This window comes from Bos grunniens, chromosome 10, assembly GCF_055505025.1.
Source record: "Bos grunniens cultivar Pamir isolate PY7600 chromosome 10, Bosgru_T2T1.0, whole genome shotgun sequence".
Taxonomy (NCBI): Eukaryota; Metazoa; Chordata; class Mammalia; order Artiodactyla; family Bovidae; genus Bos; species Bos grunniens.
This window is the reverse complement of record NC_141174.1, coordinates 3,222,901-3,249,264: the sequence shown is the minus strand read 5'-3', so window position 1 is coordinate 3,249,264 and position 26,364 is coordinate 3,222,901. Positions and strand designations below refer to the sequence as shown.

Here is a 26,364-nt window from a genome sequence, read left to right as displayed (position 1 = left end):
CTGGTGGCTTACAAACTCAGGGTTTTTTACTTGATTGCATGTGGCTATTCAGGATTCCTAGGTACACCTAGAGGAGCTTTATTGCAACTTCCCAGAAATCCACTAATCATTGAAACTTCAGACTCTATTTTTTAAGTGAAAAAAATAATATCAGGGTAAAGTAACACATCAGTTATGCTTTTTGCTTTGCTTTCTTTTTAATGGTGAAGACACTTAGAGAATGTATTAAGTGGAGATAACCAAACCTTTAGGTCAAGCATCACCTTTGATGTATTGTGGCAACTGATTGGCAGTGGAAAAAGAGATAAAATGCTCTTCTTAAGCTATAGGGACAAGCTACCTAGTAACCACAGAATGATTCAGTTCTGTTCATGGAGACTTCCTCTCTTAATTGGATGAAAAGATTTAAGGAACACACCTGGGGAGCCATGGAGATGTATGATAGTTACTAGTGGGCTTAATACATGCAATTCTACAAGTGATTCTTTTCTTAGTAGCAAGAAATCAGCTAAGCTCCCCCCAGAGTCATAATCCTGTGCTCTTTTACACTGTAGGAAGGGACTTCCTTGGTGTCCAGTGGTTAAGAATCCACCCGCCAGTGCAGGTTCAACCCCTGGTTTAGGAAGATCCCACATGCCACATCCCACATCCCACACAGCAAGTAAGTCCATGCCCTGAACTACTGAGTCCAAGTTCTTGAGCCCATGAGCTGCAACTGCTGAAGCCCACACGCCTAGAGCCCATGTGCTGCGACAAGAGAAGGCACCGCAAGGAGACGTCAGCGCACCGCAGCCAGAGAGCAGCCCCCCTGGCCCCACAACTAGAGAAAGGCTGCCCGCGGCAAGAAAGACCTAGTACACCCAGCAATAAAATAAATAAATCATCTTAAAAAAAACCTTTTTAAAAATAAATAAACTGTAAGAAAAAAAACTAAAGTGTGGAATGGAGCATAATAAAAAGTGCAGTGACCTCTGCGTAGTGTTACACAATTGAGAATAATTTTCTATGGACAAGATGATACTTGTGTTCGGATATCAGAGTTCTTTTTCCCATGGGAACTCAAAATGGTCTTTTGGGATCCGTTTATCCTATTATCAGCCTTTCTTGTCTTTTTTTTTTTTTCCTGTTAGGATCATGTTGCTTTATTGAGAATTATGGTCATCACTGTTCTCTCTAGCTTTAACAATTAAATTAAGAAAAATCAAGTTATAGGTTGACAATGATGACATTTTTATTCATGAAGGGCCTTTAGATAATACAGTGATTTCTTTCTGTGCTCAGGAAAGAATTCGGTATGCATGCCACTACTGTTGGAGAAGTTCTACCTCGGAGTCTTGTTTCAAAATGCTTTTCACTCCTTACAGTCTTTGAGTAAGATTTGTAGGTTAATATTGTCTCCTGTGGGTTGGCTGTCTTCCTCACAGAGACACAGTTTAAAACTTTCCTAAAGCCCCCTCTAGTGACAAACAGCAAATTAATCCATTACTTCATAATATTTAATACCACCAAGCTCTAAAGTTCCATTTTCTCATCTATTTATTAGATAAATGAATAAGCTACAGTATTTTGATTGGAGAATGGTTAAGATATAGTCAATAGCTCGAATTTCCAAGGTTCCCACCAAAACCTAGGGGATTTTCTTTTGAAATAAAAACCAACATCATTTAATTCCATTTCTTTTCTCTGCCCTGAAGCGTACACCTTAAAAAAATCCCCTAAAAAATGTCCTTCATTTTTATCCTTCAGGAACATTAAAGATGAAAACATGTTTATAATGAGCCACTGAATGGGAAAAGATTATCTTAGCCTTTAGCTCTTGGTGTCTCCATTACATTCACTGCATAATTTTCATTCATAAAGCTAAGCATGGCCAAACAGAGAAACATAAATTCTCTAAATTATGAAATCAATGGTAATCTATAAAGATATAGATTAAATGTAAATGTAATAATACAATGTTTTAAAATAATAAGTAATAAAATACAATAAACTATACAGTATATGTATTGAGCTATATATTATGGTGTGTAATAAATATTATGGTATGTAATAATATATTATGGTATGTAATGATACATAGCTTATTTCATTTGTATCTCTTTTTCCAAAGAGCTTCAAACTCATCTAATTAAAAATAGGCTTGATTAAACCATTAAATAAGAGAAGAATACAAGCCTTGAGTCGTATCTGACTCTCTGTGACCCTATGGACTGTAGCACACCAGGCTCCTCTGTCCAGGGGACTCTCCAGGCAAGAGGTCTAGAGTTGGTTGCCATTTCCTTCTCCAGGGGATCTTCCTGACCCAGAGATCGAACCCGCATCTCTTATGTCTCCTGCATTGGCAGGTGGGTTCTTTAACTGCTAGCTCCACCTGGGAAGCCCATATAGAGTATATGTATTAGGCTATATATTATGGTATATAATAATATATAGCTTATTTCATTTGTGTATTTCCAAAGAGCTTCAAACTCATCTAGTTAAAAATAGGCTTGATTAAACCATTAAATAAAAGTAGAAGAATAAAAGCCACCTGCATAATATAGGGAATTAAAGAGATGAATAGAAAAATAGGCTATGAATAGTTATTGCAGCAAAGCATAAGTCTTAGTTTTGAGCTGACAAGCTAAGACAAAAAGAAGAAAGTCAGAAAAGTAAACATACCAGTGCATTAAGAGAGCAAAGTGCTTTCCTTCTGAAATACAGATAGACAAACCTCTAGATAGCAGTAACGAAAATGTATCATTGGAATCATTCCTTAACAATGAGAAATTCATGTTTTAATATTCAACAAAAAGTCTCAGGAACGTCTGTGCTCCAAGGACATTGCAGTTGGTGGTGACTCCCCATTGGAAGCGTGTTCCTGGGAGCGAACTCGACAATAAACCCAGGCCAGCTGCACACATTTACTCATGATCAGGGTTATCTCTGGGGATAGCAACCAGAAAGGATCTTCTCTCTCTTTTTTATACAGAGTGAAGACAAAGGATAATTAAATTAACTATCATAAAGGGACTTATGATAATATGTTCTCTGCTATGGTTGGAAAGAAGAGGACTCTCTCATGCACTTCTTGAAAGAACTGGAACAAAATACTTAGAAATCATGAAATGAGGATGGTTTCAGTTGAAGTTGGCTACCAAGCAATGTAGTCTTCACAAGCCTCATTTTGTTGTCTTTCAATCGTGGAACCCCTTTGCTTTTGGAAGCCAAAATTTACTTTTGATACCCAAAGGCTACTTTCACAAGAGAAACTGGCATCACCCTTGAGTGAGTCAGGTCACTGTGTTGCCTCTCCCAGGGGTGTTTGCCCTTTATGCTTCAGTTCTAATCCAATTTAACAAATGCTTACTGGAGGTCTAGTATATGCAAGATATTTTCCAGATGCTAGTAATGGAATAAAAGGCTTCCTGTTCTTAGCGATTTCAAGCATTAATGAGTAGGTAGGCAAGAGTGTCATTGTTCTCTAGGTAACACCTGACTCTCTGCCCCTCACTTCAGTCGCTCAGTCGTGTCCGACTCTCTGCGACTGCAGCGAAGTCCAGGGACTGCAGCATGCCCTGTAGCCCTGGGTGTCCTGCCCCTGTACCCTTCTAAATGACTTTTCGTCGTTGGGGCCACAGAACCGTCACACACTTCCACATTTCTCAATTCTGAATCTAATTTTCTCCTTTCCCTGGAGTCTTAGAAAATCAGGAGTCCAGGTGAATTTCTGGCTATAGATACACCTTTCCTTTTCATAATGTTCCTAATTTACTCCTCTGTGCCTGAATTCCCCTTCTGAGACAAAAGTCTTAAAAGAGAGAAAACTGTTATTTGCTGAACACCTCGTTCTGCCAGGCACTGCATGTGTTAATCCTTACAACTACAAAGTTGGTACCATCTCTTACATCTTAGACAAGGGGCTTCAGGCTTGGAGAGGTTTACAAAGCAACTCAAGAGATGTAGGAACTCATTGCAGCAGAAAACTCACAATCAGACGTTCCACATGTCTGCCTTCAAAGACAGTACTTTTGCCATTACAGAAGAGATGGTGGGGGGTGGGGTGCAATTTTGCGTCTCAGAGGACCTTTGGCAACAGCTGGGGACCTTTCCTGGCACAACCAGGAGTGGAATGGGTGGGCTGCTACTGCCATGCAGTGTGCAGAGGTCAAGGCTCGCTGCTGAACACCCCGCACTGCACAGGACAGCCCAACAATCATGCATCCAGCCCGGAATGTCCGTAGACCTGCTGCGGACAAGGACACGTTACAGAACGCTGCCCGGCCCCAATCTGTCCTCACGTCCAAGGATTCAAAAGTAACTCCTTCGAAATTAAACAAATTGTGGAAAGCCACGGATAATTCAACGCCTTGTTCACGCTACAACTCTCTTCCATAATAAAGGAAAACTGATGACTTAAGATTTTATTATTATTTTTAATATAAATTTATTTATTTTCATTGGAGGCTAATTACTTTACAATATTGTATTGGTTTTGCCATACATCGACATGAATCCGCCACGGGTGTACACAAAAAGGCGGAAGGTGGTGGTGAAAGAGGAGGGGGTGGGGGGAAGCTCAGGAAGCAGAAAGGAAATGTGAAGTGATTACTGGGATTAAGAATTAAGATAATATGTAGATGCTTTTCATCCCCAGGATTTTCACCAATCCAAATGTTCAAGTACTGCTGCTGCTTGTAAATTTATTTTGGGCTTCCTTGGTGGCTCAGATGGTAAAGCGTCTGCCTGCAATACGGGAGACCGGAGTTCGATCCTTGCGTCGAGAAGAAATGCAAACTGATTATTGGGGTTAAGACTTAAAATAATACGTAGATGCTTTTCATACCCAGGATGTTCACTAATCCAAATGTTCAAGTACTGCTTGGAAATCTAATCATCTGGAGCCGGTTAAATGTGACCCTTAGCTCAACCAACAATTCTTTCCGGGACCCAGGGGACACGGACGCCCGATGAGGCCGGCATGTCTTCCCGCTCGTCCCGCAGCGACAAGGCCTGCCGGGTGCTGGGCGCGGAGTCCCGACGGGCAGCAGAGCCGCAGGGCCGCCGGCCGGCGCTGCACCCCAGCGTCCCGACTTCCTCCGCTCCCCTCTCGAGACCGGGGGGACAGGGCCGCGGGGGCGCGTCCCTGCGCGGTGACGTCACAATCCGGCGCCTCGGGGCCCTCCCTCAGCCGCCCGCCGCGCGTCAGTCTCCGGCCGCCTCCGCCACTGCGCCGCGCCGCCCCGCCCTCCGGCTGCCTCTCGCCGAACCTCTGCCGCGGGGAGCCGGCCCGGCCCCTGGAAGGGCCGAAGGGGACGCCGCAAGTCCCCGCGGTGTGGCCGCAGGAGAGCCCGAGCATGGACGCCAGCCGGAGAGGTAAAGGGCCGCCGTCGCGGGCGCCCGCCGGCTGCCCGGCCCCCTCAGGTGTGGGGTCGGCGTCGCTGCCGCGCGCGCGCGCTCCCGGGCCCCTGCTTGGTCGTCAGCGTGGCCTCCGAGCCCTCCACAAGCTGTCTAGGCCTCTCGCCGCTGAGGAAGCCTTGCGTGCGGGCTCCCCAGGTGCGCTTGTTGGCTCAGAGTTTGTTACTCCGGCCTCGGGAGGCCCTGTCCCCCTGAAGTCGGGCGGAGGCAGACCCCCCCTGAGCCCCGAATCAAGTCCTCCCCTCGCCCCCTGCACTTAGGGGTGAGCTTCGGTCTCTTCATCTCGATCGTGGTTGTAAAAACACCCATGTCTTGGAGCTCTTGAGGATTAAATGCAGATAATACCTACAAAGCTCTTGGCACACTGTTAACAGTGTGTACTTAGGCAATACAAAATCCTCCATACGGTAACCCCGCCCCCAGCCCCGCCCCCAAACTACACGGTAACCCAGGAACTCTCCAACCTCACAGTGAATATTGATTGCCTAGGAATCGTGTTAAAAATGCAGGTCTTGACGGAGGGGCTGAGATTACGCATTTCGAATGAGCTTCCAAATGATGTAGTGTTACTGGCTACAGTTTCAGTAGCAAAGAACTAAGCCATTTTCACTATGTATACTTGCACTTGACTGAATACTCTGGGTTAAAATGGGCATCACTGTGGAACAGTTGGAACCATGTAACTAACTCTCTAGGAGTCAGCCCAACCCAAATAGTTTGCATCTTCACACTTTGTGAGCAGGGCAGATAAGGCAGTCTTCAGGCTTCTCCCAATTCAGTGTTCGCATCTATTTTAAATTATACCTTTAAACCAAGCTGCCAGATGGTTCCTAGCAATGTCTTGCTTTGCATACAAGTGTGCCTTTATTATGTAGTCATCGATCAAAATAAGTGCTGTTCTGAATGTAGGAGATAATTATTCATTGATCAGCAAGCTGTATTTTCTGACAGTTTACTATCTAAGTTCCAGAAAAAGCAAACAAAAATACGTTTATGGTTTTCAAAAGTTTTACCACAGAAGCTAACATGACTCTTGCTGTATACTGGAAACTATTCCGAAATTATGTCGAGTTTTAATGCACAAAACATCTTGTACATTGATTTCATGGTGAATAAATGAAAAAAATCATAAATAACTTCCCAAGGTCCCAGTAAGTGACACAACAGACTTTCAATCCAGGTATGATAAAGCAAAACCTTAGAGCAACTTAACTATCTCATGGTAGAAATGGGAGCATGGGAAAGGATATATGTAAAAAGTAGAGTATCATAGACTTAGTAAGTCTATTTGTTAATTAGGTTGTTTTTAAAATGAGGTTCATGTAAAAAAAAGTAAAAAGGTTTCTGTTTTTATAACTTACCCAATTTAACTAGCTCCATTTTTAGGACATTATATAATGTTTGATACATATAGTATCAAACATTGCTTTTTATTGAGCTTTTAAGAAAAATGTAATACTCAACAGAGATCTGAGGTAATTGTTAATAGAAAACCATAAATAAATTTAGCTAGAGCTAAAATACCTAAGAAGACATGGAACAATGGACTGGTTTAAAATTGAAAAGGAGTGTGACAAGGCTGTATATTGTCACCCTGCTTATTTAACTTATATGCAGGGTTTTTGAAGTCCAAACCCCTTCCCTCAGAATAGGACCCTTAAAGAGCTAATTAAGTTAAAATGAGGTGGTTAGAGTTGCTCTAGTCCCACCTGGGGGCTTCCCAGGCAGTGCTGAAAGTGAGAGTGTTAGTCACTCAGTCTTGTCCGACTCTTTGGAGCCCCATGGACTATAGCCCACCAGGGTCCTCTGACCATGAAATATATACAGAGTACATTATGTGAAATGCCAGGCTGGATGAATCACAAGCTGGAATCAAGATTGCTGGGAGAAATATCAACAACCTCAGATATGCAGATGATACCACTCTAATGGCAGAAAGTGAAGAGAAACTAAAGACTTGCCTCTTGATTAGGGTGAAAGAGGAGAGTGAAAACTCAACATTCAAAAAACTAATATCATGGCATCTGGTCCCTTCACTTCATAACAAATAGAAAGGCGGGAAAGTAGAAGCAGTGACAGGTTTTCTTTTCTTGGGCTCCAAAATCACTGTGAACAGTGACTGCAGCCATGAAGTTAAAAAATGCTTGCTCTTTGGAAGAAAAGTCATGACAAACCTAGACGGTACATTAAAAAGCAGAGACATCATTTTGTCGACAAAGGTACATATAGTCAAAGCTATGTAGTCATGTATGGATGTGAGAATTGGACCATAAAGATGGTTGAGTGCTGAAGAATTCATACTTTCAAACTGTGGTGCTGGAGAAGACTTGAGAGTTCCTTGGTCTGCAAGGAGATCAAACCAGTCAATCCTAAAGGAAATCAACCCTGAATATTATTGGAAGGACTGATGCTGAAGTTCTAATACTTTGGCCACCTGATGCAAAGAGCCAGCTCAGTGGAAAAGACCCTGATGCTGGGAAGGAAGGAAAGCAAAAGGAGAAGCGGGCAACAGAGGATGAGATGGTTGGATGGCATCACCGACTCCATGGACATGAGTTTGAGCAAGCTCCAGGAGATGGTGAGGGACAAGGAAGCCTAACGTGCTGCAGTCCTTGGGATCACAAAGAGTTGGACATAATTTAGCGACTGAACAACAAAATGCACCTTTTAAATTGATTAGATTTCATTACCTCTGATGATTTTAAGAGCACAGGGTACTAAGACATCTAAAGTTATTTATCTTTTATTGTTTATGGCCTCTGACATTGTGCTCTCTCACTTCTCTGTATATACCTGCTTTTTCTTTTTCTGTGAACTGTAGGGAAACACATTCATTAGGAAGGAACTTGGAAGGAATAAACTGCATACAGGGAATAAACTACATACTTCTTAGCCTGTTTCATATGGTATAGTAGTAGCATGGAGCATGATGTGAGTACTAAGCAATTTATATTGATCAGGACAGTGTAATGGTTAAGACTCAGGAGCCAGACTGCTGAGGTCTTGCTGCTGAGGTCTTGGGCAAATGACATGTCTTACCTCTTTGTGCTTCACCTATACAGTGTGAGTAATGATAGTACCAATCTCATAGGATTGTTTTAAGGATTAAGTGAGTTTCTAGCTACAAAGTGGTTAAAAGGTTGCCAGGTACACTTAACAGTATTCAGTAAGTGAATACAAGTGAAGAAATTCAACTCAAATTGGTTTAAGCAAAAGTGGGAATTTTTGAGCTCCTGTGGAGAAGAGTCTAGGGAGGGTAGAGCTTCACACATGGTTATATCCCAGTGCTCAAGCAGTGTTATCAGTGATCTTCTTTGGTCCTGGTTCCACTTACCTCTGTGTAAGTTTCCTTCTCAGGTTCCCATTGCATGGGGCAAGATGGCCACCAGTAGTGTCAGGCCTGTTTATGTTCTAGGGATTTCCTAATAGTTCCAGTAAAAGTCCCAGGACTGTGTCTCATTGTCTGGACTAGGGTCACATAGTCTTTGCTGATTTAGTCACCATAACTGGCCAGTTTGGGATGATATGCGCACCTCCGACAGTGGGATCCTCTTGAACCAGCTAGGCTAAGCGAAGGGAGGAGTGGTTCCTCAAGCAGGTTGAGGTCGTGTTTTCCTCAAAGGGGCACTGGATTCTGGGTGGGCAAAAAGTCAGCAATTTTTTCCTCTGGAGAAATAAGATTTGTTTGAGAGTTTGGTGGTTAGTTTTCTCCTTTTATATTTCTATATGCTCCTTCATGACTGTCTTTACTACCAACTCAAGTGTTACCACCTTGACTTCTCTTGTCCTAAGTAAGTTAATGCTTTTCCTTCTTGCTCTCTGACTTACAGTGTAGATGGAGCTTCTTGGATATTCTTATCTCAGGTGGTTTTTTTGTTTGTTTCACTGTCTTCCAGCAGGATTTGTTCTCTCATCCTGGATTTTAGTTCTACTGACTTGATACCTCTTTTTCTGTTTTCAAACATCCATATTTCTTTCAGACTTTGACTGTGTCTTCCCCACACCTTTATAGCTTATAAAGCAGAATGACCATTTACCCACTTAAAACATGGCTTGGAATACACTATATTTGCTTGTTGAATTCCATTAAACTCTGTGACTCAGCTTTCCTATCTTGGAGGTTACCCTTCAAAACACAATCACTTTTGGGGGACAGAAGTTGTTTTGTGATGAAGTATATATCTAGTTTTCTGATAGCCCATCTTGTCTGAAAGGTGAGACACTGGTGTTAGGGGAGATGCTAGTTTTCTGTACCCCAGTGTTCATTACAGCACTATTTGCAATAGGACATGGAAGCCACCTAGATGTCCATTGACAGATGAATGGATAAAGAAGCTGTGGTACATATATATACAATGGAATATTATTCGGCCATAAAAAGAAACACATTTGAGTCAGTTCTAATGAGGTGGATGAAACTAGAGCTTGTTACACAGAGTGCAGGAAATCAGAGAAACAAATTTTGTGTACTGATGCATATGTATGGAATCTAGAAAGATGGTGCTGATGAAATTATGTGCAGGGCAGCAGTGGAGACGCAGACACAGAGAACAGGCTTGGCATGGCTGGTGGGGGAGGAGGGGAGAGCAGGGTGTGTGGAGAGTGACGTGGAGACACGCATTACCATAGGTGAGATAGACAGCCAACGGGAGTTTGCTGTATGACGCAGGGAACTCAACCAGAGCTCTGTAACAACCTGCTGCTGCTGCTAAGTCGCTTCAGTCGTGTCCGACTCTGTGCGACCCCATAGACGGCAGCCCACCAGGCTCCCCTGTCCCTGGGATTCTCCAGGCAAGAACACTGGAGTGTGTTGCCATTTCCTTCTCCAATGCGTGAAAGTGAAAAGTGAAAGTGAAGTTGCTCAGTCGTGTCCGACTCTTCTCGACCCCATGGACTGCAGCCCACCAGGCTGCTCCGTCCATGGGATTTTCCAGGCAAGAGTCCTGGAGTGGGTCGCCATTGCCTTCTCCACTGTAACAACCTAGAGGGGTGGAATGGGGAGGTTCACAAGTGTATGCCTGTGGCTGATTCATGTTAATGTTTGGCAGTTTACAATTGCATAAAACAATTGTATGATTCATGTTAATGTTTGACAATTTATAATTCTGTACAGCAATTATCCTTCAATTTAAAAATATAAATAAAACATATAAATATATATAAAAAATTAAATATAGGATGTTTAGATAGAATCCAAGCAGGAGGGTAAGTGGATTGGACTAGATGAAGCTTAAGACATCTTTAATCATTAAGTTCTGATATTTTTATGTACTTTTATATAATAATTTTATAAGTTACTAAATTATTCTGTGAGAAGATCACTTTTTAAAAATTATTTTTAAGGACAGACCAGCCTATGATTAACTAAAATAGTTAATATATATATATTAACTCAAAATCTTATTGATTGTATCTCAAAATCATTTAAAAACCAACAGGTCAGTGATTTACGGAATAAAGTCAGTACATTCTCAAGTAACATAATTGATGTGTTTATTATTTTATCGAGTGAAACTTAAATCTCAAGGCAGAACTTTTTAAAAAATAACTTATTTTCTTAAAAAGAAAGCCTTTTATCTATGGCAGCAGGATTTTTATGTGATATATTATTGCTGGTTAGTAATTGAATTGATTGAATAAATTTTAAACAATTTTGGTAAAGATAAGCTTATGATTTTTTATGTGTTCAGTAGTGTCTTTGTCAAAGTTGTGTTTCATTTGTCCTAATTCATGTTTTTTTGTTAAAAGTCAGAGCAACCTCTGTCCTTCCCACATTTGATGCATCATGCCTATTTAAAGGACACTTGAGCACCAAAAGTAATGGTAAGTGAGGTACTTAAAATAGTAAAAGATGGTTAAAAGATTGACCAGTTGTGTTTCCTTTATTTGTAAATTATATAGCATGATGAAAAAATACTTCATTTAATCAGTATTTGAACTTCATACTACTGCTGTGCTGCGCCCAGTCGTGTGCTGCTCTGTACGACCCCATGGACTGTAGCCCGCCAGGCTCCTCTGTCTGTGGGATTTTGCAGGCAAGAGTACTGGAGTGGGCTGCCATTTCCTCCTCCTCCATACTACTACTTAGAATTAAATATTGCAAGAATTCCTGAGACTAGAGAGTGTAGGAGTTCATCCTGCCCTGGATGTGGCCCTGGTCGCCTCCTGCCCACTGTGGCAGCTCCAGCCCAGCTCTTCTGTTGCTGGCAGACTGCCCTGGCTGAAGGTTTGCCTTCCTTGTTAAAATGGTGATTAGCAGGTGGTTAAAGACACAGCACTGAAGAGGAAAAGCCAGGCAGAGAAAAAGAGCACTTGAAAAGTCCATTTTGTATCAGGAACAAACACTTGTCCAGATGGGGCTCTTTATCCAGTTGGAATTTCTGGATCCTCTGAAAGGAAAATCAACATTCTCTAAGATGTTCTCTAAATCTATATTCTGTAAGATCAAACATCTTAATGTTTTCACATTTTAAGGACTTTAAATTTTAATGTACATTTTAAATATTTTATAATTGTAGCTTAAAATTTTTAAGCCTGGGTTTTTGGTCAAAATAATTGAAAGTCTTTTTTTCCTTATTTACATGAAAAATCTTTGATGCCGATCCTCCAAATGTAAAAGAAGAATCATTTTCAATTACTCACTTATTTCTTGGTAATAAAGCACATATATACACATGGAACTAGAATCATAAACTTCAAAAAATAATTTTTAAATAAAAATTTTGAACTAGTTTTAAAAGATACATAGAAAAAGACTGAAGAGCAGTATGTCATTTACTAACTTTTTTTTTAAGAATATGTTGCAGAGCTGGTATAGAAACAGTGATTGTAAGTATGAGATTGCTTTGGTTCGCATCCAAACTATGTCCTTTATCAGCTGTGTGACCTTGAAGACGTCACATTCCTGTGCCTCAGTTTTCACATCTATTAAATGGTGATGATAATGACTAAATAAGTCACTGCATGTAAAGAGCTTAGAACAATATATGCATAGTACCTTTTCAGTAAATGTTTTTAGTAGTAGTTGTAGTATCAGTGTCAAGGTTATCATTATTGCATATACTTTTATTATGCATAGAATTTCCATAGAAGGATACACTAAAGAAGTAGCAAAGTTTACTTCTGGGAGAGAACACTTAGGGTCAGGGCAGGAAATTCACTACTTTTCAGTGTATATGCCGTTTTAGCTGCATTTTTTTTAACTACATGTATGTATTATTCTCAAAAACTGTTTAATATTTTTAAAAGTTATGCCTGTGTTTATGTTTATATTTTATATGTTTATACTTGTATATGCATGCTTAATTCTAAGATTTCTTTTAACATTTCAGATGAGGTCAAGAAGTTTAATGTCATCTAATTTCTTTGTGATTGTACTTATCTTAAGGTTGTCCTAATACTTCCAAAAGAATGCAGTGAACCGATTTGTAGGTCTTGTTTTCAGGTATAAAATTAGAAATTTTCGTCTCAGAATAGAATCTTCACCTGTAGGACCTGTTTGATTTCCCAGACCAGTGTATTCAAATGTTAAGCATGATAACAGTATTTTATCATCAGGCAAGCAGCTAAATATTTTTAGTTACGAGATTGACAGCTGTCAATAAGAAATAGTTTTGTAAATGTAATGGTAGGTATCTTCCAAAATCTCGTCCCAAAACTCTCAGGCTTGTAAAACTTAGAAAGGTTTGATTGAACCCAGAGTAGTCAGTAGCTCGTCAGTTGTCATTACAGGATGACAGCCAGGACACAGCATCACAGATACAATGCCAGTGTCTCCATGGTAAAGTTCAGAACATTTTATAAAAATGTACTTAATGCTGAGTAACTTGTTTATCTCATGATGGATTTTAATTAACTTTAAATATATAATGATTAAGTGTGTTTTAATTTTTAGCTTTGTGCACTGACTCCTCCTCTCTCAGACTAAGTACCCTCCAACTGGTCAAGAATCACATGGCTGTTCACTATAATAAAATCCTTTCAGCCAAAGGTAAACATGTGCAAATGTTACTTTCTGTACCCAGTTTAAACCCTTCTCAGCTTCACTTCTAATTTGTGTTAATCTGTAGCAAAAATGAATACATTATGTACCAGTGGGTTTGTGCTTGGTGTAGTAAAGTACCAGCTACAGATTCTATGCACCTAGCAAATTCAGAATGCCATTTATTAACTGTTTGAATCTAATGTCTCTGTTTCATTTTACCTGTGTTATTCCTAATATATTTTTGTGATTGGATGCTGATCTTAATACTGTGATTAGACAGTAATTTATAATCTGTTCTTTTTAACACATTCATTCTTTTACATATTGTCTATGGTGGCTTTTATACTAAAAGGCAGAGTTGACTGATTGTGATGAGGTTCTGTGATCCTGCGAAGCCTGAGAAATGTACTGTCTGTTTTTTCACAGAGCATGTTCACTGACTTCTGGTACAGACCATTTCAGCATTTCAGCAAAAACTTCTCCCTAGTCCTTTGCAGTCACTCTCTTCCCTCCAGTTCCTGGCAACCACTGATCTTTCTTCACTATAGTTTTGCCTTTTCTAGAATTTCATATAAGTGCAATTATACAATATATATCATTTTGGATCTAACTTATTTCAATTAGTTAACACTCTTGAAACTAATCCATGGTCAGTATTTCTTTCTTTTTTTTGCTAAGTAGTATCCATTTAGTGAATATACCATAGTTTGTTTATCGACGTTCACCAGTTGGTGGACATTTGGGTTATCTTGACTCATTTTTGGCTATTAGGAATAAACCTGCTGTAAACATTCATTTAGAATATTTGACCGTATGCTTCCATTTCACCTGGATAAATTTATTTACTAGGAGTGGAACTGTGGGGTAATATAGTAAGTGTATGTTTAAGTTTATAAGAAACTGCCAAACTGTTTTCCAAAGTGGCTGTCGTTTTCGTTTCCATCACTTCCACATCCTCACCAGCACTTCCCATTGGCAGTCCTTTTTTAGCCCCTGGATATGTAATGGTATCTCATAGCATTTTAGTTTGTATTTCCCTCACGCCTGATGATAAGAAGCTCTTTTTTCCTTTTTTTTAAATTGAAGTATAGCTGACATACAGTATTATGTTAGTTTCAGATGTACTACATGGTCATTTGACATTTGCTTATGCTCTGAGATGATCGGAAAGGTGAGTCTACTAACCATCTGTCCCCATAAAAAGTTAATTCCTGTGTTTTTGATTCTTTCCCTTAGGCCATGTATTACTTATTTGTGGCTTACTTATTTCATAAAAGGAGGCTTGTACCTTTTAATCCCCGTCATTTTATTTTGCCCCACATTCTCAGCTTCCTCTTTTTTGCCAACAGCATTTACTCTCTGTATCTGAATCTTTTCATTTTGTTTGTTTTTTCAGATTCCATATATAAATGAGATCATACTGTATTTGTCTTTTTTGTTCAACTTATTTCACTTCCAATAATACCCTCTAGATCCAGTAATATTATAGCAAAACACAAGATTTCATTTTTTGTAGCCAAGTAATGTTTCATTGTGTATATATATCACACCTTGTTTTTCTATTCATCTATCAAAAGATACTTAGATTGCTTCTATATCTTGGCTATTGCAAACAATGCTGCAGTGAACATACAGCATATAGCTTTTCAAATTAGTGTTTAATTTCCTTCAGGTGAATTCGCAGAAGTGGAATTACTGACCCATACGGTAGTTCTATTTGTAACTCTTTGAGGAGCCTCCATACTGTTTTCCATACTGATTGTACCAGTTTAGAATCCCACCAGCAGTGCATGAGGGGGTGCCTTTTCGTTGAGCAACTTTTCTTATTCTTATTTTCCATCTATGTATCTTCTTTGGTGAAATATCTATTTAAATCTTTTGCCCATTTTTTAGAAAATGGGTTGTTTGTCTTCTTAGTGTTAAGTTGTGAGAGTCCTCTTTATATAAATACAGTCCTATGTCAGATACATGTTTTGCAAATATTTTCTCCCAGTCTGTGATTTGTCAATTCATTTTCTTTATTTAAGTTTTTATTATGAAATAACTTTAAACTTAACAGAAAAGTTGCAAAAATAGTACAGAATGTCACAGAAACCCTGCATCTAGCTTTCTCTGATATTAAGATTTTATATAGCTATAGTACAATTATTAAAACCAGAAAATTAATATTGACAGTATACTATTAACTACAGACCTTATTTGAATCTCAGCAGTTTTTCACCAATGTCTTTTACAAAATTTTTTATTTTACCATTTGAATAAAGTTTTTAAAATTTTGGTTAAGTTTTAGCTTCTACACTGTTTCTAATCCATTTTGAATTAGTTTCTGCATAGGGTGTTATATAAGGATCAATTTTTTTGCCTAAAAATGTCCCAAGTACCATTTGTTGAAGAGATTGTCCTTTCCTCATGGAACCGCCTTGGCACTTTTTAAAAGATAATTGACTATATGCAAGGGTCTGATTCTAAACTTACTCTTCAGTTCTGTTGATCGTATGTCTGTTACGACATCACACTGCCACAATCCTTAGCATTACAGTGAGTTTTGAAATCAGATAATGTCACTGCTCTCATTTTGCTCTTTTTTCTCAACTTGTTTTGGGACTCCAGTTACTATATTGAGTGAGTGACACAGGTAGGTTAAGTCAGTGACACTCAGTACATTCGTTTTCCAGTGTTCACTGTTTCACTTTGAATAGTTTGCATTGCTGTGTTCAGATCCACCTGTGTTTCCTTCTGCAGTATCCAGTGAGCTGTTAATTCTAACCAGTGTGTTTTTTATCAAGGATATTTTTCATCTCTAGAAGTAGCATACATATCCAAACAAGTTCTGGAACCTCTTGTGATTTTGACTTTTGATAGTTATTGTCATTTATAAATATTAAGAATAGTATTAAAGCAAGTGATTATTCTCTTTCAGCTGCAGTAGACTGCTCAGTTCCACTAAGCATGAGTGCCAGCATCAAATGTAAGTAATTTTTAACATACTGCCTTTTTAAAAAAAAATACGGTAAACTGCACACACAACTTAAAATGTACCTTCTTCACCATTTTTAAGTCTACAATTCAGTGACGTTAAGCGCATTCTTCTTGTGGTGCAGCCATGACCACTGTCTGTTTCCAGAATTCTTTTCATCTTGGCAGAACTGAAACTCTGCCGGGTTTGTTGGGATCAGTGTATCCAGGGCAACAGCAAGAAGAGCTGCATAGCTGGTGTGAAATGAACCAGCTGAAGAGTGACAGGTGCTGAGGTCATTGAGAAAGGTCAGAGAGGTGCAGACCACGCGGGGTTTGGCCACGTGCAGGCACTGGGGCTTTCACTCTAAATGACACTGGAAGACATTAGAAGGCCTTGAGTAGAGGAAGAGGAATAGCCAGTTTCACTTTAAAAGTGTTTCTCTGGCTGCTAAGTTGAGAATAGTCTACAAGGGGCAATGGTAAAAGCAGAGTGACTAGTTGGGAAACTAATTCAAGTGAGAAATACTGGTGGCTTGGATCAGAGTGCTTGTGAGTAGAGGGTGTGTGTGTGCACATGCTCAGTCACTCAGTCCTGTCGAACTTTTTGCGACCCCCATGGTCTGTAACCCACTAGGCTTGTCTGTCCATAGGATACTAATTGTGCTTGTAAGCAGAGGGAGTATGAAATGGCTTGATTCTGGAAACTTTTCAGATGTCTGTCAACAGTATTTCCTGATGAACTGGATGTAGATAGAATATGAGAGAAAAAGAGGAGTGAGTTAAAGATGACTCCCAGTGCTAAAAAGACAAGAGTTATAATTCACTGACGTTGGAAATATAATAGGAAGGTATTTAGGGGAGGAAGTGAATCAAGTGAATCGAGAATTCAATCTTGGTCATTATAAGTTAAAAATAAATGCCTATTAGAAATCCAAGTGGAGATGCTGAGGAGGCAGTTGGAATGCAAAGCCTGGAGCTCAGGAGGAGGCTCCAGGGTGGAGATAAACACTCAGGAGTTGGCAGCATACATGGTATACTTACAGAGGTTTTGTTTTTAGAATTGAGACTTAGTGCTTATTTATCCCATGATACTTTCTGCCTGCAGTCAGTTGAGACAGTTTTCTTTATGATCACGTAAATGAAAAAAATTGTGATGTCTAGAAGAACCGCAAAGATTGTCATCACCACATTGAAGTATAGTTGATAATCATTCCTTTGTGTGTAACATAGCTGATGTGCATTCTCATCAGTACAAACTGACTTAGAAATAGGCTTTATAGTAGACGTATTTTCAGAAAGAAATGTCTCTGGTCTTGAGTCATGTCTGTTTTTATAGTCTTCTGTCAAAGCAGACAACTGAATTGATAGTTTCAGTCGGTGTCTGAATTAGGATGTCTCTATACTTTGTTGAATTGTTTAAGTAATTCCATATTCTAATGCATTAGAAAGGCTTTCCTTTTTATGTGTTTAGTTTTTGGCTGTGCGTGGGCTTTTTCCAGGTGCGGTGAGCAGGGGCTGCTCTCAGCGGGGCGCTCGGGCTTCCCTTTGCTGTGGAGCACAAGCTCCGTCGTTGTGGCACGTGGGCTGAGTTGCCCTGCTGCATGTGGAATCTTCCTGGGCCGGAGGCTGAACCTGTGTCGTCTGTCTTGGCGGCAGATTCTTAACCATTGGACCAGCAGGGAAGTTCCAAGAAAGGCTTTACCTTTTATGGCAGTTTTATTGACAAAGAATTTTCATACCATAGAATTTATGGATTTTTACTAAGTTTACAAAATTGTGCAGTCATCACTACAAACCAGTTTTAGAATATTTTCATCATCTTAAGAAGATCCCCAAAATGGTAGCTTTGCAGCTGCTTCCTCATCCCACTCCAAGACTTGAAAGCTGTTAATCTGTTTTCTTTCCCTGTACATCTGTTTATCAGTCGATTGACACTTTTGCTGTTTGTTCTTTGACCATAATAAATAGTGCTTCTGTGAACATTCATGTACAAGTCTTGTGTACGAATGTAAAGTTTCATTCCTCTTGAGTATATACCTGAGAATGGCCTTAAAAGTACAGTTAACTTTTTAAGAGACTCCCGAACTGTTTTCTGAAGTGACCATAACCATTTTACATTCTTGCGCCCGACATATTAGGATTTCAGTTACTCCGTATCCTTGCTAACACATTATTGACTCCTTTTTTGATTAATAACCATTTTAGAGTATGAAGTACTATCTCGTGATTTTAATTTGCATTTTCCTCATGATTAATGATGTAGAACATTTTTATATGCTTATTGGCCATTTGTATTAAATGTATCTTTAGTAAAGGTCTTTTCAAATGTTTTGTCCCATTTTCCCCCCAAATCAGGGTGATTTGAAACTTGAAATTATCTTGTCTATCAAGTTGAGATACATTCCAATTAAAAAGCATATGTTAAATTTAAAATTTTACATGAAAATACAAGTCATTTAATTTATGGTTAGACTCTTTAAATCTTTTATTTTTGGCTGCACTGGGTCCTCATTGCTTTGTGCAGACGTTCTTTAGTTGCCGCGAACAGAGGCTACTCTTCGTTGCTGAGCGCAGGCTTCTCCTTGCGACGGCTTCTCTTGTAGAGCCCAGGCTCTAGGCCCTTGGGCTTCAGTGGGTGTTGCTTACGGGCTCAGTAGGTACAGCTCGCGGGCTCTAGATACAGGCTCAGTGGCCGTGATGCACAGGCTTAGTTGTTCTGTGATGGAATCCTCCCGGGCCAGCTCAAACCCATGTCCCTGTATTGGCAGGCCGATCGTTAGCCACGGGGCCACCAAGAAAGTCCCTCACCTTCTTTTAAACTCTGAAACTGGACTAGCTTTCATTTTGCTGTTTTTCAGTCTTTGAAAATGACTCAGTACCTGACTTAAAGCTCACTACGATGTGAAACCACTTTTTTGGTTTGTATTTGCAAATGAATAGCAGTTAAGAAAAATGGAAGTCAGTTATCCTAATTAAAAATAATATTTTAAAATTTAATGTCATTTTTGGTCATATAAAACTTAAATTTTTATAACATGATGATATTGTCAATAGTATTTCATTTGTAGGGGAGTATATGAATGAATTCAAGCTCTGCATTTCTAACCTTTGTGTATCTATATCTGCTAGCAGTTGTTCCCTTGAGCCCTTAGGCTTAATCAGTTTGTCATATCTTGTTTGTGCTCTTTGAATAGTTAATCCATTTGAAGTTTCAGAAAACCATATGGATTTTTATTTACATATCAGTAGTGTAAACATTTTTAGCAAGAAAAAAAGTACTCTTTCTTGGTCTTCAATCATCAAAAAATTATTTTTTCTATTTTACTCTGTACTTCAAAAGAATTTTTTCCCCTCAGATGCAGACCAACAGCGAAGAGAGAAACTCAAAAAGGAATTAGCAAGGTGTGGGAGGGGGCTGAAATTTACTAAGACTACAGTGCATCCTAAAAGTCATTCCAGGTCATTACTTAACGCTCTACAAAAGGTAAGACAGCATTTTTACCTTTTCACAGTAAATGTTTCTAAGGTACTTCATTGATGATGCAACCTGTTTTTGATAGTGTTTGCTATAGGTCAGAATTGGTAGCCTTTCCTGTAAACAGTCAAATGGTAAATGTTTTAGGCTTTCCAGGCCACGCAGCGTCTGTTGCAACTGTGGCGCCACTGGAAAGTGCTGCAGACAGTATTTAGATGAATGGGCATCGCTTTGTCCCAGTCAGCCATTATTAACAGAAAAAGGGGGTGGGCCAGATTTGATCTGTAGGGGGTATAGTTTGCTGTCCACTGCTTTAGGTTTTTTGTGATACCCTTTATCATCTGATTAAGCAAGCTCTTTTCAATTCCTCATTGCTTAGAGAATTTTCTTCCTTTTTCATGAATATATGTTAATTTTATCAGCTGCTTTTTCTGCATTTTTTGAAATGGTGGTGCAGTTTTTCTTTCTAATCTATTTCAAATATAGTGAATTCAAATTGAGTTTCTAATGTTAAATCAGTTTTGCATCCTTAGTATAAATATAGCTTTGTCATGATATATTACCTTTTTTTTACACATTACTAAATACAGTTGCTAACATGTTGTTTAGGATTTTAGCATCTGTGTCCATGATTGATATTGACCTGTCATTTTCCCTTTTTCTACTACGTCAGGTTTTGCTAGCCTCCTAAAATAAACTGGGTGCTACTTCCTCTTTTTCCATGCTCTAGAGTGGTTTATGTAAGTTTGTAACTATTTGTTCCTTGAATTTGATGGATTTCAACATTAAAATTATTTGAGCCTAGAGTTTTCTTTGTGAGATTTTTGACTGATTCAATTTTTGAAATCGTTATAGAACTATTTTCATAATTTGTACATATGTAGAAAGTTGTCCATTTCATCTAAATTTTCAAATTCTTGGTATAGACTTGCTCATAATCTCTTAAATCATATCATAATCTCTCTTGAATATGTATTATTTCTTCTTCTTATCTTAATATTGCTTATTTTTGCCTTCTTCTTTTCTTTATTATTCTCACCAGAGATTTGTCAGTATTATTCATCTTTTTAAGGACATATTTTTACTCTGTTGATCCTTTGATAATTTGCTTTCTAGTTCAGTAATGTTTATGCTTATCTTTACTCTCCTCTTTTGGCTTTCATTGAGTTTGTGTTGCAGTATTTTTTCTGCATTTGTTTAGCTTATTTTCAGCCTCACTTCTTTTGCATGAACATTTAAGGCTCTGTATTTTTCTCCAGGTACTACTTTAGCTGCATTCCTCAAGTTTTGATATGTGGTATTTTTATTGCAGTTTAATTCAAAGCATTTTATAGTTTCCATTATAATTTTTTCTTTAACTCATTGTCTTTTAGAAGTGTTCCTTAATCTCTATGTCTGTTTTTTCTCCTGGTTTTCTGTTTGCTACAGATTGCTAGCCTAATTATATTTTGATCAGGGCACATCTTTTTGATACTCATTTCTTGAAATCTGTTGAGATTTGTTTTATGTCCCAGAAGGTGGACAATTTTTTTTAATGCACTGGCGTTATGCGTTTGAAAAGCAAATATGTTTTATAGCTCTGTGCAGCGTTGAATAGATAGTGTATCCATTAGATTAAGGTTTATATACTGTAGATGTTCAAATCCTATTGTTTTTTTGTCTGATTAGTCTGTCGTAATTACATATTTAGGTATTTCTCAAAAAATTAGCACTATCAATTTTTGTTTTATATATTTCAGTCTGTATAATTACATACAGACAGACTTGTTCTTATTTAGTTGCTATCATGTCAGACTCTCTTGCAACACCATGGACTGTAGCCCAGCAGGCTCATTCTGTCCTTAGGATTTCCCAGGCAAGAATACTAGAGCAGGTTGCCATTTCCCTATCCAGGGGATCTTCCCAACCCAGGGATCAAACCCACATATTCTGCACTGGCAGGCAAGTTCTGGACCACTGAGCCACCAGGGGAGCCCGCATAGACCTAGACTTGGAGATGATATATTTTCTTGGTGAATCAGACCTGTTGTCACTGTGCTTTGAATTTCTTTACCTTGATGCTTTTAATGTTAATATTGAAGTGTTTTCTGATAGTAATATGGTTAAATTAGCCTTCATTTCGTTGGTATTCCTTTGGTACATCTTCCTCCATTTTTTAATCCTAGTAGTTTAGGTAGTTCAGATTATTCAATGATAATTTTTATTCTTTAAAGTGAAGCGCTTTGTATATTTTTATTTCTTCCTTCTTGTGTACTTTCTGTTTGACCCACGGTAGTAGGCAGGCTTCTGAGCCCCACAGTGACGCCTGTGTTTAAACAATCCCCTCCTCTTGCATGTAGGCAGGACCTGTAACTTGCTTCTAACCCATGGCGTGTGGCAGAGGTGATGGGATATCACTTCCATAGTTGTTAATGGCAAAGTGGAGGGAACTTCCCCCTGTGACTGAGAGAAAGAGAAACAGGTCAGGGAGTAATTTCTGTAGTGGTTGCTGTTCCCCTCTCCTAGCCATGTCAAAGAAACAAGAGGAAGGGGCTCTTTGTGCTCCTCCCTGAGAGCTTTTGGTGTGGTTTCTAGAGGAAAAGACTTGCAAGCAGGTCCAGACTCCCCAGGTCTCAGGCTTCGTGCACCTGCACTGGTCTGCACTCAGTCTCAGCAGTTAGCTGAAGCCGCCTAGCGCAGTCTTCTTACCAGCGTGTGTGCCCTTCAGCAGCTTCCGTCGCGGACACGCACGTGCTCTGGCCCTGTTTCCCCCTGCAGAGGCCTGTCTCACTGTGGGTTTCAGGTTAGTTGTTTGCTCTGTGACCCTTTTTCTTGTTGAAACTGAGAGCTATGTTTTTACCGTTTCTTAGCTGAAACTGCAAGTCTTTGTGCGTATGGGATGGTCTCTTTAAACTTTTTAATTTTGAAGATTTTTAGCATCTGTAAAGACAGCGGTATAATGAACCCACATGTTCTTGTCCCCCAAGTGCAGCCATGATCAGTTCAGGGCCAGACTTACTTCACATATAGCCTCATTCACTGCCTCCTTCCCAGATTATTTTGATGCAAATACCAGATATATATTTTTTATCTGTAAATATTTCTAAATGTATCTGAAAAACCACCATACCATTATTGTGCCTTTAATTAATAATTCCTTGATATCATCAAATATCTACTGTTCAGATTTCCCCATTGTCTCTTTCTTTTTAGTTTGTTAGAATTGGCATCTAAATAATTTCAACTAATTGATAAATTTCTTTTAATCTCTCTTCCTCTCGTCTTTTTATCCCACTGCAATTTAGGTGTTGGGAAAAACCGAGTCATTTGTCTTGGTTTAGGGTTTCTGTGGACCATCTGGGTAATGCAGATTTAGACTGCAATCTTGTATGGAAGCAGCATATGATTTCAGATTCTCAAAGGCCAGTGTTCCCTCACTGCCGGTGCTAAGAGAGGCAGGTTTCCTTGCAGGTCACTCCCTGGGGTGTAGCTGTGGAGAGGACCCAGATTTGTGAGCATAGTCCCCTAGGCTGTCTGGATGAGGCCCTGGGCTTTGTTTCCTGGCCCTAGCAATAACATCACCTGTTGCTAAAAGCCGCTGCCACAGCTGCCCTTCCTAGGCACCGAGCGGCGTCTTTTAACTCCAGCTCTTGAAGGCATTGTGCATGAGGGTGTGACATGTCAGCAGGCAGGGGGCGTGAGTAAGAGCATTTGTAAGTTAGCAGTGAACCTGGGTCCTTTTTATGTGAGGAGTGTGGGGGAATCAGAGACCACCTCTTAGTTGGGAAGTTATGTCGTCATATTGACTCATTATGTGACAGTTTACAGTATGGGGAGGGCTTCCCTAGTGGCTCAAATAGTAAAGAATCTGCCTGCAACGCAGGAAACCCAGGTTCAGTCCCTGGGTTGGGAAGATTGCCTGGAGAATCCCATGGATAGAGGAGTCTGGAGGGCTGCAAAGAGTTGGACATGACTGCGACTTTCACTCACTGCAGTGTGGGGAAGAAGTGATTAAGACATGGTACATAAGACAGCAGAAGGAGCCCAAGGAATGTAAAGTAGAATCCCCAGGACTTGGTGACTGACTCGATGAAAAGCAAGAGGCAGGAATTACAGAATTCTCAGGTTTCTGGTTGGGGCAACGAAGAGGATGGTGCTCATTCACTGAAAGAATAACAGGACGAAGTGCAGGGTTTTTTTTTTTGGGGGGGGGTGGGGGAGGCAGATAATATAAAGTATGAGTTTACTTGTTTGGACCTGCTTGATTTGAGATGCCTTTGGAACATTTAATATATTCAGTAGAGAGTTGGATAGAAGTATCTGTGTCATGAAAGAGGTGTGGGCTGAAAATAGATTTGGGAGTCATCAGGAGAGCTGTAACTACGTTGAAGAGCCCCCAAGGCTGTCACACTGATTAAAAAGGACTAGAAAAAGAGCCTCTTCCTTTAGAGTAAACCGACTGTACACTGCACCATCTGGGAATATGTTCATCAACATTTGACTCATGTATGTATTTTCATATTTAGTGACTGTATTTTTAAACTGAAAATTTTAAATCCATTTCTATTATCTAGCGTTTTGAATATCAATTAATAATTATATTTTGAGGTAAGAGTGGGACTTGTTGAAAACAAAACATATAATTAAGTCTATAAATATAGGACTTTTTCATTAATTTTTCCTTTAGTCATTGTAACCCTGTAACTTTCTTTCTCTAAAAAGTTAGTTCATTATTCTTTTATATAGGTATATTTTTTTACTCCATTTAGACTTCATAGTAATTTGCAATTCACTTACATTTTTATAAAACTTGATAAATATTTCAGTTCAGTTCAGTTCAGTTGCTCAGTTGTATCCGAGTCTTTGCGACCCCATGAATCGCAGCACGCCAGGCCTCCCTGTCCATCACCAACTCCCGGAGTTCACCCAAACCCACGTCCATCGAGTCGGTGATGCCATCCAGCCATGTCATCCTCTGTCATCCCCTTCTCCTCCTGCCCCCAATCCCTCCCAGCATCAGAGTCTTTTCCAATGAGTCAACTCTTCGCATGAGGTGGCCAAAGTACTGGAGTTTCAGCTTTAGCATCATTCCTTCCAAAGAACACCCAGGGCTGATCTCCTTCAGAATGGACTGGTTGGATCTCCTTGCAGTCCAAGGGACTCTCAAGAGTCTCCTCCAACACCACAGTTCAAAAGCATCAATTCTTTGGCACTCAGCTTTCTTCACAGTCCAACTCTCACATCCATACATGACCACAGGAAAAACCATAGCCTTGACTAGACGGACCTTTGTTGGCAAAGTAATGTCTCTGCTTTTGAATATGCTATCTATGTTGGTCATAACTTTCCTTCCAAGGAGCAAGCGTCTTTTAATTTCATGGCTGCAATCACAATCTGCAGTGATTTTGATAAATATTTAGGTGCATTTAAATTAAAATTATCATCTGAGGCATAATATTTTGATAATTAGATGGGTTTTATGGGTAATAGATGCCTGTGGTTATAATCTGCATTTACTGAAAAGTTTGCTACAATTAAAAAGAAAGTGGTAACTTTAGCCTGTGGACATACTAGCTATTTATATACATGAGATCAAGTAATCAAAAACCTTTTCTTTAATTTCCCACACTCTTAATATGGGTAACTTTTTTTCTCGCACATATTGACTCAAATGCTGTCACCTCAGATACTTAAGTCTGCACCCTGTGCTCCACACACAGATGTTCACATTCACTCACACCACTGGTGTAGCACGTACTGTGTGCTCTTAAGATTAGTTGAATATATGAATGTGATTATGTTCTTAAATAAATGTACTTTAAAAGCACTGTAAAACAACAAAAATGAGCTGTTGGTTTGTCTTATAAAATACAATTTGAAGCTTTTTGCAAAACAAGTGTAATCAAATTTTTAAATTGCACCCATCCTGTTCCACACTTGAATTGGTTCCTTAACTGTTTTAAAACCTGACAGTTGGCAAATGTCTGTATACTGTTTTTTCTGACATTATCCCTGAAAAAAATTGATTTAATACTCAGTTGTTCTGTGATTATAAAATTGACATAAAAACGTGTTTCTGTAAACTTTCAATAATTATCACTTTGTATAAATTCTTAAATCACAGAAACAGTTTATAACAAATTGCACTAAACTAGAAAGTGACAGTGGTCAGATTATCACCAGAATTTTTTCCCATTGACATATAATTGATGAGCCCTTTTCTGATTTTAGAACTTTACAGTGATTTGCTATTTTAATTTCGGTGAATTTACCAGTGTGTTACACATTTTCTGTGAAAATTGTATCCAAGCTTTCTGATATTCACAGCTAAAAATTATATAATCTGAAAAAAAGCAGATGGATATAGTTGATTTTACACTGTGTTCTACTGGTTTCCAAGAAAAGACAAGCTAGGATACATGGTAGAGATTATAAGATATACAGATACAGAAAAGTTTCATGCCTTCAGCTGATTCAAGAGCAATTTTCCCAGCCCATTTCAGGCACATGAGAGTATATTCCTGTCTTTAAAGACTTCAGTGTTTCATTTTGTTTATTAAATAGCCATTAC

At 39.2% G+C, this 26,364-nt stretch overlaps 2 protein-coding genes across 46 annotated transcripts in view; one reads left to right on the top strand and one right to left on the bottom strand.

Annotated features, from left to right (window-relative positions):
• Positions 1 to 4,401: 4,401 nt before the first annotated feature.
• Positions 4,402 to 5,338, bottom strand: LOC147363878 (uncharacterized). The gene is made up of 2 exons (XM_086319337.1): positions 4,826 to 5,338; positions 4,402 to 4,725 (listed from the first exon to the last, which is right to left on the bottom strand). The coding sequence occupies exon 1, from the start codon at positions 5,336 to 5,338 to the stop codon at positions 4,901 to 4,903; it is 438 nt and encodes a 145-aa protein (XP_086175463.1). The 3' UTR covers positions 4,402 to 4,725; positions 4,826 to 4,900.
• SPATA7 (spermatogenesis associated 7) overlaps positions 5,187 to 26,364 on the top strand; it is a 35,871-nt gene continuing 14,693 nt past the window's right edge. For 8 of the 45 annotated variants that reach the window (XM_086319332.1, XM_086319299.1, XM_086319294.1 and 5 more), the window contains exons 1-5: positions 5,187 to 5,535; positions 11,146 to 11,220; positions 13,292 to 13,387; positions 16,302 to 16,349; positions 19,696 to 19,823. In XM_086319332.1, the coding sequence (XP_086175458.1) occupies positions 5,337 to 5,535; positions 11,146 to 11,220; positions 13,292 to 13,387; positions 16,302 to 16,349; positions 19,696 to 19,823 (546 nt within the window). In that variant the 5' untranslated portion in view covers positions 5,187 to 5,336. Of the gene's footprint in view, positions 5,536 to 11,145; positions 11,221 to 13,291; positions 13,388 to 14,494; positions 14,553 to 16,301; positions 16,350 to 17,838; positions 19,824 to 26,364 lie in introns of those variants that run through there. The other 37 variants (XM_086319308.1, XM_086319305.1, XM_086319304.1 and 34 more) reach the window with 12 other exon arrangements.